At 40.3% G+C, this 19,522-nt stretch overlaps 1 protein-coding gene across 3 annotated transcripts in view; it reads right to left on the bottom strand.

The window, feature by feature from the left end:
- The window catches only part of LOC140727909 (ribosomal protein S6 kinase alpha-3), a 109,890-nt gene that overhangs the window by 36,800 nt on the left and 53,568 nt on the right, over window positions 1-19,522 (bottom strand). For all 3 annotated transcript variants that reach the window (XM_073045868.1, XM_073045867.1, XM_073045866.1), the window contains 4 exons: window positions 18,780-18,859; window positions 14,164-14,270; window positions 13,967-14,004; window positions 9,692-9,834 (listed from right to left, as the gene is read on the bottom strand). In XM_073045868.1, the coding sequence (XP_072901969.1) occupies window positions 9,692-9,834; window positions 13,967-14,004; window positions 14,164-14,270; window positions 18,780-18,859 (368 nt within the window). The remainder of the gene's footprint in view (window positions 1-9,691; window positions 9,835-13,966; window positions 14,005-14,163; window positions 14,271-18,779; window positions 18,860-19,522) is intronic.

Below are 19,522 nucleotides of genomic sequence, written 5' to 3' on the forward strand. Positions count from 1 at the left end.
TGGGCACGAGGGATTCGTGGCCAATGAACGTTGTGAAATGCCAACCCTCCAGTGAAAATGATGGACAGCCAGGTAGAGACTGAAAAGCTCACAGTCATCTGTGCTGTACTTCATCTCTGGGATGTGGTTCTGCCTGCTGAAAGAGGCAAGCTGCGGCCGCACCTCTCCAACCAAATGTTTGTGCACAGCACACGTGGCATATTCTGAGGCATTAGTAGTGATGGGTATAGTGCGTAGGGGAGTGGGTGCGCTAATAGGGTCCTGTTTGAAAGAGTTCATTTAGTGTCATCAAATCCCTTGGTCATGTCCGCTGTCTTTTACCGGAGTCCATTAGTCGCTTTAAAATCTGCTGCATTTTTCAGTCCAGAAACTCAAAAAGGCCAAACAGGGTTATAACAGCAGGTTTGGGAACATCCTCAGCGCACACAGGCACCTAATGGTAGACCCTAACAAAGTCCACTTTAGAAAAAATTATCTTTCTGGCTAAATGTGCCGAAAAGTCTTGAATATGTGGGACTAGGTGATGATCAGAGGCGGCAGCCTTGTTAATGCAGACAACAACCACCATTGAGCTTAGGGATCATATGGAGGAGTGAAGCCAGAGAGAAATTTGACCAGTGTACACTGCCAAGCACTTCCATTCCAAAGAACAGTCTTCGTGCTGGCCAGCTTTTGAGTCCAGTCTACACAAACAGGCAAGTCAGTTGTGGAAATGTGGTGCTCAACCCCAAACTTTGTGACTGTAGTGGAAAATAAGGGCTTGGTAAGGTTTTGGAATTTACCCAACAAGCAAGTGAATTCACATGTGGTGGTGTAAGCATTAGACAGTCGTCGTCGGGGGGGGGGGGGGGGGGTGATCAGAGTAACAACCTAAAGTCCTTAGCGTCCACAAGCAGACAGCTCTGAAAATCTACTAATAGTACGTTTGGTGCACAGAAATCTGTGCTGAGCAGAGTTCTACCAACTTTAGCCAAGATGAAGTCCCATGTGTAGCATTGTTCACTGAAGCAGAGTGTTAACATATTATATCCCATTAAGTCTGGAGCCTGCTGCCATTGGCAGCCTCCAGTGAGGGCCCGACACTCTCTGCCTTATAATTAATTGGTGATGCTGGCAGCACATCACTGGAGCACCCATGTTACACAGGAAGCATCGTCCTGAAAGGGTGTCTGTAATGAACAATAGATGACCCTGGCAGCTGGAACCCACAGTGCTCACAGACCTCCGATGTCCCAACCCGCTGGCACTGTCAAAGCTGCATGACAGTTGGCACTTGGCGTTCATGCCTAAATGTGCGTGGTAAAAACAGACCTGGTTCAGAGTCACTGGCGTGATTCTGCTGCTCTGCTAACAAGTCTTGAGACAGGGAAAGGAGGAGGAGTTATGCACATTTGCCTAGCTGAGTGTAAACCATCTCCTTGCCTAGCGTCACCTGGGCCAGGCAAGGAGAACAACTGTCTAGCACACAAAGACTCAACAATCCAAAAGTCTTTCATAGGTGAGTCTTCAGTGGCATATTCATCACGTGCAGACGGTCTTCTAGTAGACTCATCACTCTGGCTTCAGTGGAACTACTTAGCAATGCTACGACATTGTACAATTCGGAATTGTTCACGGTGATTTCTCACAGCGCAAACTGGGCTTCAGTCTGTGCAAAACTATCCTATTCCCCAAACTCCAGCAGTTTCAGACCGACTGCATTGGTCGACAATCTGGAATAGTCCAAGGGTGTTAGTGTCACCAGTGTAGGATTTTGTGAATAAAACACAAACACACGAGTGTCGTTTTCTGTGCTCAACAAAAGCTGCAGCCCTTCACTTCCATTACGAACAAACCAAAAGCAGTTGCCTTACACTGATGTCATTATGTCAGACACCGTCCCTTAACGTGAACAGAACTCAATAACAGTGATTGTGAATCATGTAGAGGTTTCTATTATAAACAATGCGTTATCTGTCACCTATTACATTACCCGACACTGTGAGCAGCATTTTGAAAAATAATGAAACAGTTCAAAATATTCAACACACTACCTCCAAATAAAACATTCCCAATGAAATGCAAAATAAATGATGGGATCACTGCCAAACTTATTCTAAAGCATTTCCTGGAACAAGTGGCCTCATTAAGAGAGAACAAAAAGCAGTCCAGGTGAGGCGACACTTCACCTGGGAGTCCAGGTGAGGTGACACTTCACTTGAGAGTCGGCTGGTGTGTTAGACTGCGTCTGGTGCTCCCGGTGTGGCCTTTTATATATTGGTGAGATCTGACGCAGACTGGGAGACCGCTTCGCTAAACACCTATGCTCTGTCCGCCAGAGAAAGCAGTATCTCCCAGTGGCCACACATTTTAATTCCACGTCCCATTCCCATCCTGATATGTCTATCCATAGCCTCCTTTACTGCCAAGATGAAGCCACACTCAGGTTGGAGGAACAACACCTTATATTCTGTCTGGGTAGCCTCCAATCTGATGGCATGAACATTGATTTCTCTAACTTCCATTAATGCCCCTCCTCCCCTTCTTACCCCATCCCTTACTTATTTATCCCCCCCTTTTTTTCTTCTCTCTGCCCCTCTCACAATCACTGCCTGTTCTCCACCTCCCTCTGGTGCTCCCCTCCCCCTTTTTTTCTCCCTAGGCCTCCCATCCCATGATCCTTTCCCTTCTCCAGCTGTGTATCCCTTTTGCCAATCACCTTTCCGGCTCTGAGCTTCAGCTCTCCCCCCCCCCCCCCCCCCCCATCATTTCGGATTGCCCCCCCCCCCCACTTTCAAATCTCTTACTACCTTTTCCTTGTTAGTCCTGACAAAGGGCCGAAATGTCGACTGTGCTTCTTCCTATAGATGCTGCCTGGCCTGCTGCATTCCACCAGCATTGTGTGTGTGTGTGTGTGTGTGTGCTACAAAAAGCTAATACATGTGTAGGAACCTTGTATCTATTTTCCGTCTGTACTGTATTTTGTGGTGCATTTATTATGTAATCTGTTACATGTTTGGGGTGCATTAGAAACAAATGAGTATAATTATGAATTCACATTTTATTTTAGTTGTTAAGAAGCAGCTGGGGGATTGTATTTTTTGTAGACTGCTAATAAATTATTCCAATTATAATGCTTAGTTATATCACTAGTTGATCACCAAGTATGCTATTATACCACTTAGTATCACTAATATTGCTATAAAACTGTTAATTAGACTGTTATATCGCTAATTTAATTTTGTTAGCTTTTTTTAAAAATCACTACAAGATTGTTAGTCTTTGCTGGTTTTGTAATGAAGGTTCAAAAATACCTTTTTCGATTTGGAAATTCGTTATTTGGAAGCGCATTATACAGTGTTGATTACAGTCTCTCAGCTGTTTTGGCTCATTTTCAAGTAACCGCTACATTTTGTCAACAAAAAACGTTAAACCAAATGAACACCAATCTTTTGTCTCAAACTGGAGCAGCTTGTGGCAACTAGAGTCCAGCTGAAGGGTCTCCGCCTGAAACGTCAACTGTACTCTTTTCCATAGATGCTGAATAGCCTGCTGAGTTCCTCCAGCATTTTGTGTGTTGCTTGGATTTACAGCATCAGCAGATTTTCTCTTGTTTGTGTAGTGGCAAGTAAATTACCTTTTGTTGATTCATGCTGTGTACTTGTGGTTTGACCACAGTTTTGAATGGTCGGTACTGTCTGTCTACTGGGGACCATTGCTCGATCCAGCGTTATTTACCTGAAGGTTCATTGCTTTCTTTTATTGAAGTGCTGGAATTTTCTGGTTGTTGACATTTGATTTGAAGGCTGTTTGCTCGGGCTGGTTTAAGCACTGTGGATGCATGGACAGTTTATTTGTTTGCCTACATTATTGAATCGAAATATTACCAGTGCTGCAGGCAAACAAAGTTAATTGCAAGCCACACTAGAGAAAGTAACAAGAGTGTACTGAAGCATGGAATTGGCGCCAACAACACTGGAGTTGAGGTTTGCAAAAGAGAAATTAAAGTCAAGGCTTATCTAATCAAAAGTCTTCAAAGTACAAAACCAAACATCAACAAATTAAAGGTTTAATACCATCAATTAATGATCTTATGAAAATTAAAGAAAATGCCTACATGTGCAATCTTGTCTTGAAAACTTGACAAATCTCTGAAGATGTTAAGCAACATCACATGCTAATCTCATTATTTCCCAAGGTTGAACCAGAAAAGTAGAACCAATGTTTGAAAAACATTGATCGCTATTGCAGTGCATTCATAGAGGATACGAAACAATGGATGAACCAAACATGTTCCATTTAAGCTCATGTTGCTGCAACAAGCGAATGTGATTCACTTTCCAACAGACAATATTTCTCAAATTCCACGGCATGGTTTGACTGCACATGCAGCAGAGGATCCACAAGATGTGAAACTGATTAATTGTGTCAAATGTCAGTGCTCAAACGTCTGTTGCAGAAAGAAAATCTTCTGCATTACTACCTTCTTTGCACGCATTAAAACAGAGGCCGACTTAGCTGCATTAATCCCACATCAGTGATTAGCAAAGGACAAACAGGCGCTGGAAGCGCAAGAGCAGCAGCTACAGAAAAGGAAAGAACAGTTTCAGTTGGAGGAAGAAATTGCCGCACAGGTGGCCACAGTTAATGTGCTAAGGGCTTCAAGTGTGGCAAGTATTGAAAGTGCTCCAGAAGGACAGCCCTATGGCATGAGTTCCTATATGGACAGGGCACAGAAGAAAACAAAAATATTCAATGTCAGTATTGATTAATTTGTTCCTCAAGTGTCGGTGAAACATGGGCCAAGAGGTAGTTCAGGGTGTTTACTCTCAGGCTATACTAATGAGGCACTCTGAACCTGTGTTATATCCAACCAGCTCAAAGGGTTCATGGGGACATTCACATACAGCATGGAAACACTAAGGAATTATGGATAAATGGAGAATGGTGGTCTGTGAACTGCAAGAAAGTCACAACCATACGATTACTTCCACAGACATTGTTGATTTTATTGAAAGCCAAGTGAAGATTGCTACGCACCTGATGTTTGAGAATATACAGGACACTACATCACCCGCAATAAGCCAAGGTTGTGAACAAAAGCTAAAGGAAGCAGCTTTGCCATTACTGTGGCCACTGTGAAAAGTAAAGCTAAAACTGAACCTGGAACTAATGGAAGGGAAATGGTCTTGTCAGCTAAAAGTGTTTGTTTGTTCTGTGTGGATGAACTTGCATCAAATTTGTGCCCTCTGATGAAGAAAAAGGTTCATGGTGAGAAGACTGTCTTTCTACAGCAAAATGGTGTCTGCTTTGGCTGTTTGAGTACAGGACACATCAGCAAGCATCTTTCATGCAAGGTATGCAAGGCAAGCATCCCAGCATACTTCACATTCACTTTGACGAAAAGAGTGCAGAATTAAAACAAGCTGTCCAAGAATCAGACGCAGCAGTGAGTAGTGTCCTGGTATCTAACGGCCTTACAACGGTTGGTGACCATGATTGTAAACTTTCCATAGTTCCAGTACAAGTGAAGCCTAAGAATGGTAACAAGACAGTGATTACTTAAGCTTTCCTAGATCAAAGTACAGCAGTGTTCTGCACTGTGGCCTTATGAACAAGCTCAATATCACAGGAAAAAGGACACATATTCTCTTATGCACTATGGGTCAAGAGAAGCCTGTGAATAGCTACATTGTTTCAGATTTGGAAGCAGCTGGTTTAGATTGTGAAAACTATTGTGAACTACCCTACATCTATACTCAGGAAAGTAAGGTATGTCTGTCCACAAAGGGATCTCCAGGCTGGTCTCACCTGAAACTTCTCCATTTGCTGGAGACTGATTCAGAAATTGAACTGTAGATAGGGACAAATGTGCCCAAAGCATTGGAGCTGTTGCAAGTGATTCACAGTGTTAATGATGGACCCTACGCAATCAGAACAATGTTCAGTTGGACTGTGAATGGACCACTGAAAGGAGACAATGTTACTGGAAGAGACTGTGCACAGCCTGAGCTGATAGTTAACAGGGTGTCAGTTTTGAACTTGGATAAGCTTTGGCAGCAGCAGTTCAAGGCAGACTTTACAGAAATGAAACTTCCATGAATGCAGTCAGGATTAACAACCTGGTTTATTGAGAGAAGACAAGAAGCTCATGGAGCTGATGGCAAATTCTGCAAAACTAGTGGCTGGTCACTACCAGATTAGCTAACCTTTAAGAAAGGAGGTTAACATGCCTAATAATAGGAAGATTGCTGAACAGTGTGCCCCAAATCTAAAGAAAAGGTTTAGGAAGGATTTGTCATTTCACATTGACTACACAGCTTTCATGAAGGATGCCATCTCCAGTGCTTATGCCTAAAGAGTGCCAGCAGAGGATCTGGAATGCAGTGATGGGGAAGGCTGGTATATTCAATATCATGGTGTTTATCATGATGTGGAAAAGGGAAACTGTGTTGTGTTTGACTGTGGAGTGACTTATCAGGGAATATCACTTAATGCTCAGCTATTACAGGGACCAGACCTTACTAGCTCACTGACTGACATCATAACGTGATTCAGAAAAGAATCAGTGGTGACTATGACAGAAATTGAATCAATGTTTCATTGGGTTAAAAGTACCAGCAGAAGATGCAGATCTGCTGGTTTCTCTGGCGGCCTGATCGTGACGTCAGCCGAAGTAGGGTGAACTTTAGAATGGTGGCACATCTTTTTGGGGCAACTTCATTACCATTTTCGCCTTAGGAAATGCACAGAAGACAATGAAGAACAGTTAAGTTTCGAGACAGTGGATAAGGTTTTACATTGCTTCAATGTTGATGACTGCCTTGTACCAGTGTCCTCTGAGGAAGAAGTGGTGTCTCTGTATCGTGACCTTGTATCCATTTGTGTTAAAGGTGGCTTTCGACTCACATGAATATGCCACATTTGTCATGGATGTTATAAAGTCACCCTACAAAATTATTGAGTCTTCCAACCAGAATCCCCGGATGAACCAAGAGAATCACAATCTGCTGAGGACTAGATCAGTGTTATTCAGGTGTGGCGACCAAGTAAAATACAAGAGGTCCAAATACAACCTCAGGAAAGCCATCTCACATGTGAAGTAGCAATTTTGGACCAAATCGGAATCAGAAGGATGCTGGACAGCTGTGGCAGGGCATAAATGCAGATAGGAGGATAGCCAGATGATCAAATTTCCCAAAATACAATGTAGGGATGGAACAGTAGGCATTCCTTATGGTAGTATAGCAGTTGTCTGGTTGTGTTGGGTCCCCTAGTGCTTCAGGTAATATGTTGATAATTGGGCAGGTTGGATTGAAATCCCCAATGATTTGAAAGACATTGAGATAGAGTATTTCTTGATTTGCTGAAGGAGGCACTTAACACCTTAAGTGCTTGCTTAACATCAGCCTTTGGTTGTATGTAAACTGTGGTCAAGATTACAGAGAACTCTCTAACTAGAACAGGTAACACTTAATCATTAGATGTTCCAAGTCAGGGAACAAGAGTGCAACAAGACTGCTACGTCTGAGCACCAAGAAGTCTTTATCATGAAACACAGATCCCCACCTTTTGCCCACTTCAAATCAGCAGTCTGACATGAGCCATGCCTCTGTGAAACAGAATGCAGCAATTCCTCATTTCCCTCTGATACAACAATCTTGGCCCTTGTTCTTGTTCTTCAACAACTGTATATTTGCTATCAAGAATCTGGGTAGAGGAAGCCTTACATCCTGCTACTTTTGTCTGGCTTATTCTCCCCTCCTTCCTCTCTTCTAGCCATGATTATACCTTCGCCCGCTTAAAAATGCCATATCTGCATTCCTGAACATTAAGTCCACTGAGTCCTTCAAGAGACTGTAAAATCTACTTCATTAGGGTGGTTTAAAAGTACAGTATTAAAGGGGAAAATACAGACTTCAGATTGCAGTGAGAGCAGTTCAAAATAGATACACCAAGAAGTTTTGAGAGCAGTCTTAGAGACAAACTGAAGGTCTTCAGATCTTTAAACCTTGCTCTTTGGAATAGCATTGGGAATCCAAATGAAATACCAAAAACTTTATTCAAATACAGTGACCAACCGTTCAAAGTGACTAAAGGTGGCAGAATAAAAGCCCAATGCAGCAAGACAGCATCTTTTAAGAAACTATAGGAAAATGAAAAATGGCAATCAGGTATTTGGCAGTTTACTGATGGTGACAATTTGTTTACTATGCAAAAAATCAACCACTGATCTAGCCCCAGGTTATTAGGAAAATTCATTAAAGTACTGAAAGTGGTGCAAGTCAAATGTTAAATTAATCACAGCACTACATTTAGAGTCATTCAACACAGGAACCAACCCTGTGTTTATTAAGCCATTAGAATCTATGTCAACGATAAAGACCGATAGACTTCTGTTATTAGCTTGGTGGCCAAAATCAAGACAGAACCTCAGAAGCAATTAAGCCATCAGTTTGTACAGATGCAGCATGACTTCCAACACTTTACATTCTAGTGTCATTGAAATGGTGAATTAAATATTTCAAAATGCATTTTGTCTGACTTTAGCCATTTCTGTTCATAAAACTTCAACTTCTGCCTCCATAATTTCTAGTGTACAACTCTGATCCACCTATTTTGTGTCTAAAGTAGACCTTCAACTTCCTTTAATTCCCCAGAGTTTAATATTTCAGAGCTCTCTCCCCCCCCCCCCCCCCAGTTACTTTATGAAATCCTTTTGCAACTTTCTCTGCCACTTTGATTGTATAAAAGAGACAACACCGGCATATTGTTACCATTTGAGACATTTAATTTTGAAATTGAGGTGGAGGTATCAGAAGCCAATTTATAGCACTCTCAGCTGGACTTCTGGATTACTGATACATAGAAATGAACTTGAATCCCAACACAGCCACTGGGGGTTTTAAATTCAAGTAAAAATTATATTTTAAAATTAAAGTTATTGTTAGTAATAGCAATTCTAGCTATCAGAATGTCAAGTGCCAAATGGTTCTTTAAGCTCCACTGGGGAGGACACCTGATTAGTCTGTGAGTCTAACCAACAACGTGGTTGACTTAATTGTCTCTTCAGTTCAGGGATGGATAATACATATCAAAAATATTCACATTCCATTAACAGAAGTGCTGGAACTACAAATCAACTAAAAAGTTTGGATTAGAAAATGCAATTTTAATTTTGCTTTGTAGCAAATATTTGAAATAGTTTGCCCAAAACAAGCTTAGTGTTGAATTCTTTTGCAATTATAAATCAGTCCTCAAAAACAAAATTCACAACTGAAATAAATTTACTCTCTGAAAACAAAATATTGCAGATGTTGGAAATACATATGCACAAGAACTAGCCATTTCCTTAACTTTGGCTCTATTCCATCAATCATGTTCCATAACCTTATATATTACACATACAAAAGATTATCTGCTGCTTAAGTGTTACATTAAGATGGGCTTGTGCTATCAATATTGTTTACTGTATCCATCCCTACCGTACTCTTAATAATTAAGACAATTGGTTTTCTGTTGTTTCAAGTTCTGATGTATGGTCCTGGACCCAAAACATTAACTGCTTCCACTTTCCATGGAGGCTGTCTGATCTGATTTGCTGTAAGTTTTCAGTATTTCCATATTTATTTTATGTTTGAAGAATTTTGAGCAAACTGGCCAAATACATTTTAGTGCAGGAAGACCAATATGGTCAAACTAAAAAGCTTACCATGAGAACACCAAAAGACCACCAGTCGGCACTCTGAGTGTGACCACGACGGTTGACTACCTCTGGTGCCATATACTCCACGGTACCACAGAACGAATAGGCTTTCTTCTCATGATCGATAGATTCTTTGCTCAACCCAAAATCTAAATGCAAAAGAACTTAATTTAGAGTTCATGCCATAACCAAGTATCGAAAACTTGTACAGTTTTGATATTTTTGAAACCAAATCAAAGAATGTGATGGGGGGTAGGGTTAGAAAAGCCATTGGGTTAGGTTTCCTGGAAGTACCATGTGACACTTAGCTGATACTTGCAGTCTGCACTGGTTCAAAATCATGATACACAGGCCTCAAACTAAACTGGAACTGCTACACTGCATAATATATGTGGTCACAGGAAAAGCACAGACAGTGGTCCATCTGGAGCATTTTCTGACTCATTAGCTATTAACATCCAAGTGTAATATGTTAATCCAACACTTGGGCAAAGATGACATTTTGTTCAGGAATGAGCACAATGGAAGAGTAATCTATCATTTGATGGTTGCTTTTCCACTGGTGTCCAAGTTATTGATTCCCAAAGATTCTATTTTTTAAGCTGATAATGAACAAACTGCATATTAACCCACTGAAGACAAGTAGTTACCAAACTGGAGGAAAATGCCACAAAGTTTAGCAACATTACTTTGGCAAAAGGACTGATTTAATGAGTATTTTAATCTAAATTTGTCTTTAGTCATACTATTCAATTTGGCTGTAATCATTAACTACTAGAAACATTGAAAAATACTCAGCGGCCACTTTATTAAGCAGACCTGTATACCCACTTGTTAATGTAACTATCTAATCAGCCAATCATGCAGCAGCATTTCAAGCCATGAAAACATGGTCAAGAGGTTCAGCTGCTGTTCAGACCAAACAACAAAATGGGGAAGATGTGATCTAAGTGACTGACTATGGAATGATTGCTGGTGCCAGACAGAGTGGTTTGAGTATCTCAGAAACTGTAGTTCTCCTGAGATTTTCATGCAAAAGAGTCTAGACTTATAGGGAATAGTATGAAAAACAAAAAACATCCAATGTGTTACAATTCTGTGGACAAAAATGCCTTGTTATTGAAAGAGGTCAGACTGTTTCAAGCTGTTAGGGAGGCGACTGTAGCTCAAATAACCACGTGTTAAAATAATGATATGTAGAACAGCATCCTTGAACGCACAACACTTGAAACTTTGAAATAGATGGGCTGCAGCAATAGAAGACTACACCAGGTTCTACTCCTGTACCTAATAAAGTGGCTACTGAATGTACTAATTTAAAAATATATACCCTGTATGCCCATGTTACGTCAATGTTGATACCAAATTCATCATTACAGAATTTATAAATAGCAACCAATTTCACTCATGGAATTTATACAAAAAAGCAAAATCTATACAGAGAACTGAACTAATTTACTGCTTGTTTACTGAACAGCTAAATGGATTTGCTGTAAAAATTGAAAGCAATTTAATTAGTTACTCATACAATGATACTTTGTCAAACAATATCCATTTCTAGTTAATTAAAACAACTACCATTTCCTCTTTTGCCTATTATTCAATCAGACTTCCCTTGTCTATGGACTACATACACAGAGGGGATTACGGTTGAAAGAAAAAAAGCTAATGGAGAGGAACATTTCTCCACTGTTTAAATGAGGGATGGGGGGGGGGGGGGGCAGAAGAACCTCACAATCTGTATTGTTTTCTAGCAATGCAACCATTTTGTAACCTGGAGGTACATTGCAAGGTTACTTGTCGGCATATTACAAATGTTAATTTTATGGATTTTCACATCATTTTTTGTAAAAGCATATTCACGCTAATACAAGAAAATACCTGGGAGATGATATAATTAGTCTGTTTTCCCAACATTTTAAATGATAGACATGTTGTTACAACTATTAGTCAACACCTCAAAGAAAGTACAGAAATTTGCTCTTTCCAGTGGTTTAGAGATTTTAATAAAAATCATTAAAACAAAATTACGTGAGCTTGACAAATATTATAAGGTGGTGAGAACACCGCAAGGAGTCATAATGCCTTGAATTAGAAACATAGAAAACCTACAGCACAATACAGGACCTTCGGCTCACAAAGCTGTGCCAAGCATGTCCTTAACTTAGAACTACCTAGGCTTACCCATAGCCCTCTATTTTTCTGAGCTTCATGTACCTATCCAGGAGTTTCTTAAAAGACCCTATTATATCTGCCTTCATGCACTCACCACTCTCTGCATAAAAAAAACTTAATCCTGACATCTCCTCTGTTCCTACTTCCAAGCACCTTAACCTGTGCCCTCGTGCCAGCCATTTCAGCCCTAGGAAAAAGCCTCTGACCACCTCACACTTATCTGGGTTGAACTCCATCTGCCTCTTCTCAGTCCAGTTCTGCATCCTATCAATGTCCTGCTGTAACCTCTTGACAGCCCTCCACACTATCCACAACACCCCCAACCTTTGTGTCATCAGCATAATTACTAACCCAACAATCCACGTCCCCATCCAGGTCATTTATAAAAATCACAAAGAGTAAAGGTCCCAGAACAGATCCCCAAGGCACACCACTGGTCACCAACCTCCATGCAGAATATGACCCATCTACAATCACTCTTTGCCTTCCGTGGACAAGCCAGTTCTGGATCCACAAAGCAATGTCCCCTTGGATCCCATGCGTCCTTACTTACTCAATAAGCCTTTCATGGGGTATCTTATCAAAAGGCTTGCTGAAATCCATATACACTACATCTACGGCTCTACCTTCATCAATGTGTTTAGTCACATCCTCAAAAAATTCACTCAAGCCACGCTGACTATTCCTAATCATATTATGCCTCTCCAAATGTTCATAAATCCTGTCTCTCAGGATCTTCTCCATCAACTTGCCAACCACTGAAGACTCACTGGCCTATAAGGGAATAACATCCGCAACCCTCCAATCCTCCGGAACCTCTCCCGTCCCCATTGATGATGCAAAGATAATTGCCAGAGGCTCACCAATCTCCTCCCTCGCTTCCCACAGTAGCCTGGGGTACACCTTGTCCAGTCTCGGTGACTTATCCAACTTGATGCTTTCCAAAAGCTCCAGCACATCCTCTTCCTTAATATCTACATGCTCAAGCTTTTCAGTCCGCTGCAAGTCATCCCTAAAATTGCCAAGATCCTTTTCCGTAGTGAATACTGAAGCAAAGTATTCATTAAGTACCTCTGCTACCTCCTCCACTGTCACACTTGATTCTCTCATGTCTTATCCTCTTGCTCTTCACATGCTTGTAGAATGCCTTGGAGTTTTCCTTAACCCTGTCTGCCAAGGCCTTCTCATGGCCCCTTCTGGCTCTTCTAATTTCATTCTTAACCTCCTTCTTGCTAGCCTTATAAACATCTAGATCTTTATCATTACCTAGTTTTTTGAACCTTTCGTAAGCTCTTGCTTTCTTGACTAGATTTACAACGGCCTTTGTACACCACAGTTCCTATACCCTACCATCCTTTCTGTCTCATTGGAATGTACCTATGCAGAACCCCACACAAATGTCCCCTGAAAATTTACCACATTTCTTCCATGTTTCCGAGAACATCTGTTTCCAATTTATGCTTCCAAGTTCCTGCCTGAAAGTCTCATATTTCCCCTTAATCCAATTAAACGTTTCCCTAACTTGTCTGTTCGTATCCGTCTCCAATGCTATTGTGATCACTATCTCCAAAATGCTCTCCATTGAGAGACCTGACACCTGACCAGGTTCATTTCCCAATACCAGATCAAGTACAGCCATGATAAATACAGCATACTATATCTTAGAATAAGCAATATAACATTTATTTTCATGGCACATAAATACAGAAATGGTTCGAGATATGAATACACATACACACACACACATATAATTGAGTTGTCAGGGGAAGCCAAAGCAGGGGCAAGAACTGGAGAGTGGAGGGAAATCACATAGTCAGAACTAAGTTTTTAGAATGGTCTAAAGGTGAAAGCTGGAAGGACTTAAAGACAATACTCCAGAAAATGCAACTAAATGCACAGATACCAGCAGTAAAGTCCAACTTTTTTTTTTACAACTCTGTGTCCCTGATACTTGTATCATTACCAATGACTTCAACAAATTTTTTTTGTTATCTGTAACAATTGTGTCCCCAAACACTCATGAATGAGGACAGTATGTTTTATGCTGTTACCAATTTATGATCTCTTCTAATGAGTAAAATCAGCAAAACTAATGAATTTACTCACCTGTCAATTTAATATGGCCCTCTTCATCCAGCAAAATACTGAAAGGGAACAATTAAAGATAATTCCTTTAAATAATACTACAAAGGTTCTTTGCAGAAAAAAGGACAGGCAGAACTAATAACAATCGATCACGTGCAAAAAAAGCAGAGACTCTGCAGATCATACAGGGAAAAAAATGCCCAAAATAAACAACTTACTTTTCTGGCTTTAGATCTCTGTAGATAATTCCCAGACCATGAAGATGATCTAAAGCAAGTGCCAACTCTGCAAGATAAAACTTAACATCCTCCTCAGTGAACATGACCTTGAGAACAGAAATAGAGTAGAACATATTCAAGTAGGAGATACTTTGAAGGTACAGTACATAAAATGCAAGAAAAATATCTTTGGATAAACATCTAACAATTTTTAATCAATTTTACATAACCTTTTCCGTATTAAATGACAAATACTATCCTGATAAGAAAATCTCTACCCTAGACCAGGAGTTCCCAACCTGGGGTCCATGGACCCTCTGTTAATGGCAGAGATCCATAGCGTAAAAAAGACCAGGAACCCATGCTTGAGATACAAAGCTAGTGCAATGAATCTTGAGTCCAAGAACATTATGTAAAACAATGTACCATACAGTCTGAGATGAAAAAGGAACCAGAATCAAGCTCAGGGTGTGGGGTGGGTGAGGGGTTAGGGAGAGAATTGCAACTGATAGGAAGATTAAAAGGGTTTTTTTTAAAACAGATCTTTAAAGGAGAGTAGCAGCAAGACAGAAAATTGTATAATGTACTGCCAAATGACTAAATATTTAGCAGTCAAAACTAGCATGTGCAAATCACAACACTGTTGAAACTGAAGGGGATCATTAGAAACATAGGCTTGAATAATTTGATGAAGAGCTTTGGAAGAAATGAATAGAAAAGGAAATAACTTCCCAAATGTGTAAGTAAATGGACAGAGAATGATAGACTAATAAAAACATAGTTTTTCCCTCCATTATCTTAACAGGCTGAAAGGACATTTATTGACCATTCTTACTTGTGAAGTAACAATTTAGAGATTTTCATAATCCAAAAATAAAAGCCTTAAGCTGATTAAAAACAATAGGATGGAAGAATAGAAACACATTCCTATGTGGAAGAAATAAGTAGAAATAATGCAAAACTGATACTCAATTTTGCTTTCTTGGTTATGTTTTGAGGTAGCCATTTATGGCCATGCTTTACCAAAATTCCCCATCTCATATTTTTAGCGAAAGAGGCAAAGAGTCAATTATAGAAAAGTACAGCAAAGAAACAGGCCACTTGGCCCATCTAGTCCATGCTAAACCATCTGAACTGCCTACTCCCATCGACCTGCACTGGGACCATAACCCTCAATACCCTACCATCCATGTACCTATCCAAACTTCTCTTAAATGAAATTGAGCTTGCATGCAATCACTTGTGCTGGCAGCTTGTTCCACACTCTCATGACCCGAATGAAAAGGTTTCAAACTTTTCACCTTTCACCCTTAACCTATGACCTCTGGTTGTAGCCCCATCCAACTTCAGTGGAAAAAGCCTGCTTGTAGTTACCCATCTATACCCCTCAATTTTGTATACCTCTAATAGATCTCCTCTCAATCTTCTACATCTTAAGGAGTAAAGTCCTATACTATACAATCTTTCCTTATAACTCAGGTCCTCCATACCAGGCAATAGATTTTCTCTATACTCTTTCAAACTTCTTAATATCTTTTCCTGCAGGCAGGAGACCAAAACTGCACACAAAACTCCAAATTAGGCCTTGCTAATGTCTTATACAACTTAAACATAACACCCCATCTCTTGTACTCAATATTCTGACTTATGAAGGGCAATGTGCAAAAAAAAAATCGTTACAACCCTATCTGCGTGTGATGCCACTTTCAACAATTTATGGACCAGTATTCCCAGATTTCTTTGTTCTACCACACTCCTCACTGCCCTACCCTTAACTGTGTAAGACCTACCCTGGTTGGTCCTACTGAAGTACAACACCTTGCACTTGTCTGCATTAAATTCCATCTGCCATTTTTTTAAAGCTTATTTTTTCAGCTCATCCAGATCCCACAAGCCATGATAGCTTTCCTTGCTGCCCACTACAACTCCAATCTTGGTGTCCTCTGCAAATTTGCTGATCCAGTTAACCACATTATCATCCAGGTCATTAAAACAGATGACAAACAACAGACTCAGCACCAATACTTTTGACACTCTTCTAGGCACAGGCCTCGAGTCGGAGTGGCAACCATCTTATTACCAATCTCTGGCTTCTCCCACAAAGCCAATGTCTAATCCAATCCAATTTACTACTGAGTGACTGAACTTTTTTGACCAACCTTCCATGCAGGACCTTGTCAAATGCCTTACTAAAGGGGACAGGATAAAAAGCTTGTCTATATAACTATTGCCATAGACTTCTTACAGACTCTGCCATGTAACTTCACAGGAAAGAATCAAAATAGATCGAAAGTACAGTTACTTAGATAGTTACTGGAAAATTCTCTTGACCCTTCTGAACAAATGTAACTAGTTGAAATGAATTTTTCCAATGGATGTACTGGTCTTGTGGAATCCGAGAAGAGTGGTTACACTGAAATGCAATTTAGCATCCCAACTGCAAGGCAGCAGCTGGAGGGTGTGGCAGTCAACTCCAGAACACTGTCAGTGATGGAGCAATTAAATACTCAGCTGACCGTAGGGATGGAAAAGATTTTAAATAAAACAGGCAATGGAGCGATTTCAAAACAGATATGAAAATAAAAAAACATGCACAGTAAATCAGCTCAGGCCAGAAGGTTCAGCATCCTTCTAGGTTGGAAAGAAAAGAAAATTAAGAGTTCCTATACCTGATATTCAGGTGGGTTGGATGATGGGATGTCAGATAGAGAAATAATGAAGACTATATGAATAATGAAGAAATAATAAAGATAAGCTAAAAAAGGACAGTCATGTGATTTTTACATGGGTGAATGCCCAATGGCTGTGTGACATAGCCCATATATGAATGGCCTGGTTCATCGCAGAGAGGTTTGGAAATTAAGCTTATAGCAGGAAATAAAAGATAATGTTGCTCAAATCTTCCAGTATTTACTGGGAGGAAGTATCTGCTCAGAATACAAATGCCTAATAGGGTGACTAATCAGCGGAACTTGAATTGTTAAGTCTGGTGTGGTTGGAAGCTGATGTAATGTTTTTATATATCTTAGCAGAGAGGGGACATGGACATGCAAACAGCTAAGAATAGATCCTGGGGAAGTATAAAGGCACTTGCAGGATAGGGAAGTCTTTGCCGGCACTTCTCGGCCTTCAGAGAGATGGATAGACATAAACAGAACCAGGCAGGGGCTGCCTCTCCCATATAGATAGTTTAGGAATTGAAGATAAGATGTTAACCATAACAGAAGATTGAATAAGAGTGACTGGGAGGCATCAATTGCAATGATCAGTGTCACATATATAATTCTGATGACAGCATTTCAGGACTTGCATAGGGACATCTAAATTTGTACAAAGGGGCAATGACATTTAGATTTCTACCAGTATTTCTGAGAAAAAGAATTTGAGGTCGTATATTGTATACATTTCTGACATTAAATGTACCTTTTGAACTTATTGAACTTTACTCAAATGTCTCTCAAACAGGAGGTTGAGAGCTTCAGCTTTATACCCAAGTAGTCCCTATCATTATTTCATTTTCAATAATTAGAAACAGAAATCTACAGCACATAACAGGCACTTCGGCCCACAATGTTGTATTAACCATGTAACCAATTCTAGAAACTGCCTAGAGTGTCCTACCACATAGCCCCCTAATTTTCTAAGCTGCATGTACCTATATAAGAGGCTCTTAAAAGACCCTATGCATCCTCCTCTACCACTGTCACTGGAAGTGGATTGCACACACCCACCATTCTCTGTGCAACTCCAGTTCCCCTTGCACAATTGACATCAATGGATCTGGAGTTGAGAGGGGAACAGCTTTAAGTTCCTCAGCATACACATCACAGAGGATCTCACATGGTCTGTACATACCGGCTGTGTGGTGAAAAAGGCACAACAGCGCCTCTTTTACCTCAGACAATGGAATAAGTTTGGTGTGGGCCACCAAATCCTAAGAACTTTCTACAGGGGCACAAATGGGAGCATCATGACTGGCTGCATCAATGCCTGGTATGGGAACTGTACCTCCCTCAATCGCAGGACTCTGCAGAGAGTGGTGAGGACAGCCCAGTGCATCTGTAGAGGTGAACTTCCCACTATTCAGGACATTTACAAAGACAATGTGTAAAAAGGGCCATTGGAAGGATCACTGGGGACACAAGTCATCCCAACCACAAGCTGTTTCAACTGCTACCATCCAGGAAACGGTACCACAGCATAAAAGCCAGGAACAACAGGCTCCAGGCCAGTTTCTTCCACCAGGCCATCAGACTGATTAATTTATGCTGATACAATTGTAGTTCTATGTTGTATTGACTGTCCTGTTGCACCTACTATTATAAACTACTATAAATTGCACATTTAGACAGACGTAACGTAAAGGTTTCATTCATGTATATGAAGGATGTAAGAAATAAAGTCAATTCAATTCAATGAATGTTGTGCTGCAAATGGATGATGGAAGGGAATATTGGTGAACTCACCACCTGAACTAATTTCTTTGTACTGAGTGCTTTGACACTACCACTGAAGCATGGGGAGAACCGTTCTCTATATTTCAAAGCAGAGCAAGACTATTGGTCTCTGTCTACTGCTACTTAGATAAAAATGTATTGCACATCTGAAGTTCTTACCTCCTTGGACAGCCGTGTAAACAAATCACCTCCCCTGAGAAAATCCAACAGAAGGTAGAGTTTCCCTTCAGTCTGGAAAGCTTTGAAAATATGTTAGTTTTATTATGGGCAAGATTTAAACACTAGCAGTGAAGAATTGAATTAATAAAGCATTGCTCACAACTTCAGAATATCTCAAAGTCATAACATTTTTAAAGTGCAGTCACAACTATGAAACAGGAAATGTGACAGGAAGGTATAATAAACAATAGACTGGACTTTATAGCCAGTGATGAAAGCAAGTTGCTCACAATTTATTACATTTATTGATACCCAAAGATTTTTAGATAGCTGATCAGCAAGTTATACCTTTCTGATATCACAGCCACAAGACCTGGTGGTTTCTCAGCAAGATAACCAATGGAGAAAACTCAGGCTGAACAATCTTACTAAGAAACTAAATAAGGACTGCAAGCTATACTTCAATAAAATCTTGGAATCAAAATGTGGCACTGGAAGATAAAAATGACTAAATACGAATTTTAATTCAGTACCCAACAGTAATTAAAAATACAAATGCTGGAAATGTCACCTAGTTTTCAATGCCACAAGAATTTCATGAAAATAAAAAAAAAATACTTTCACATGAATAGACACAGCCAACCACTTTCTGGTAAATTTATTGGATAACTGCTGGTTATCCATGTGCAAATAGTGCACCTTTGCAGCCTTTATGGATTGTTATGCCAGGTCCATCAAAGTGT

The sequence above is a fragment of the Hemitrygon akajei genome, chromosome 5 (genome assembly GCF_048418815.1).
Source record: "Hemitrygon akajei chromosome 5, sHemAka1.3, whole genome shotgun sequence".
Lineage (NCBI taxonomy): Eukaryota > Metazoa > Chordata > Chondrichthyes > Myliobatiformes > Dasyatidae > Hemitrygon > Hemitrygon akajei.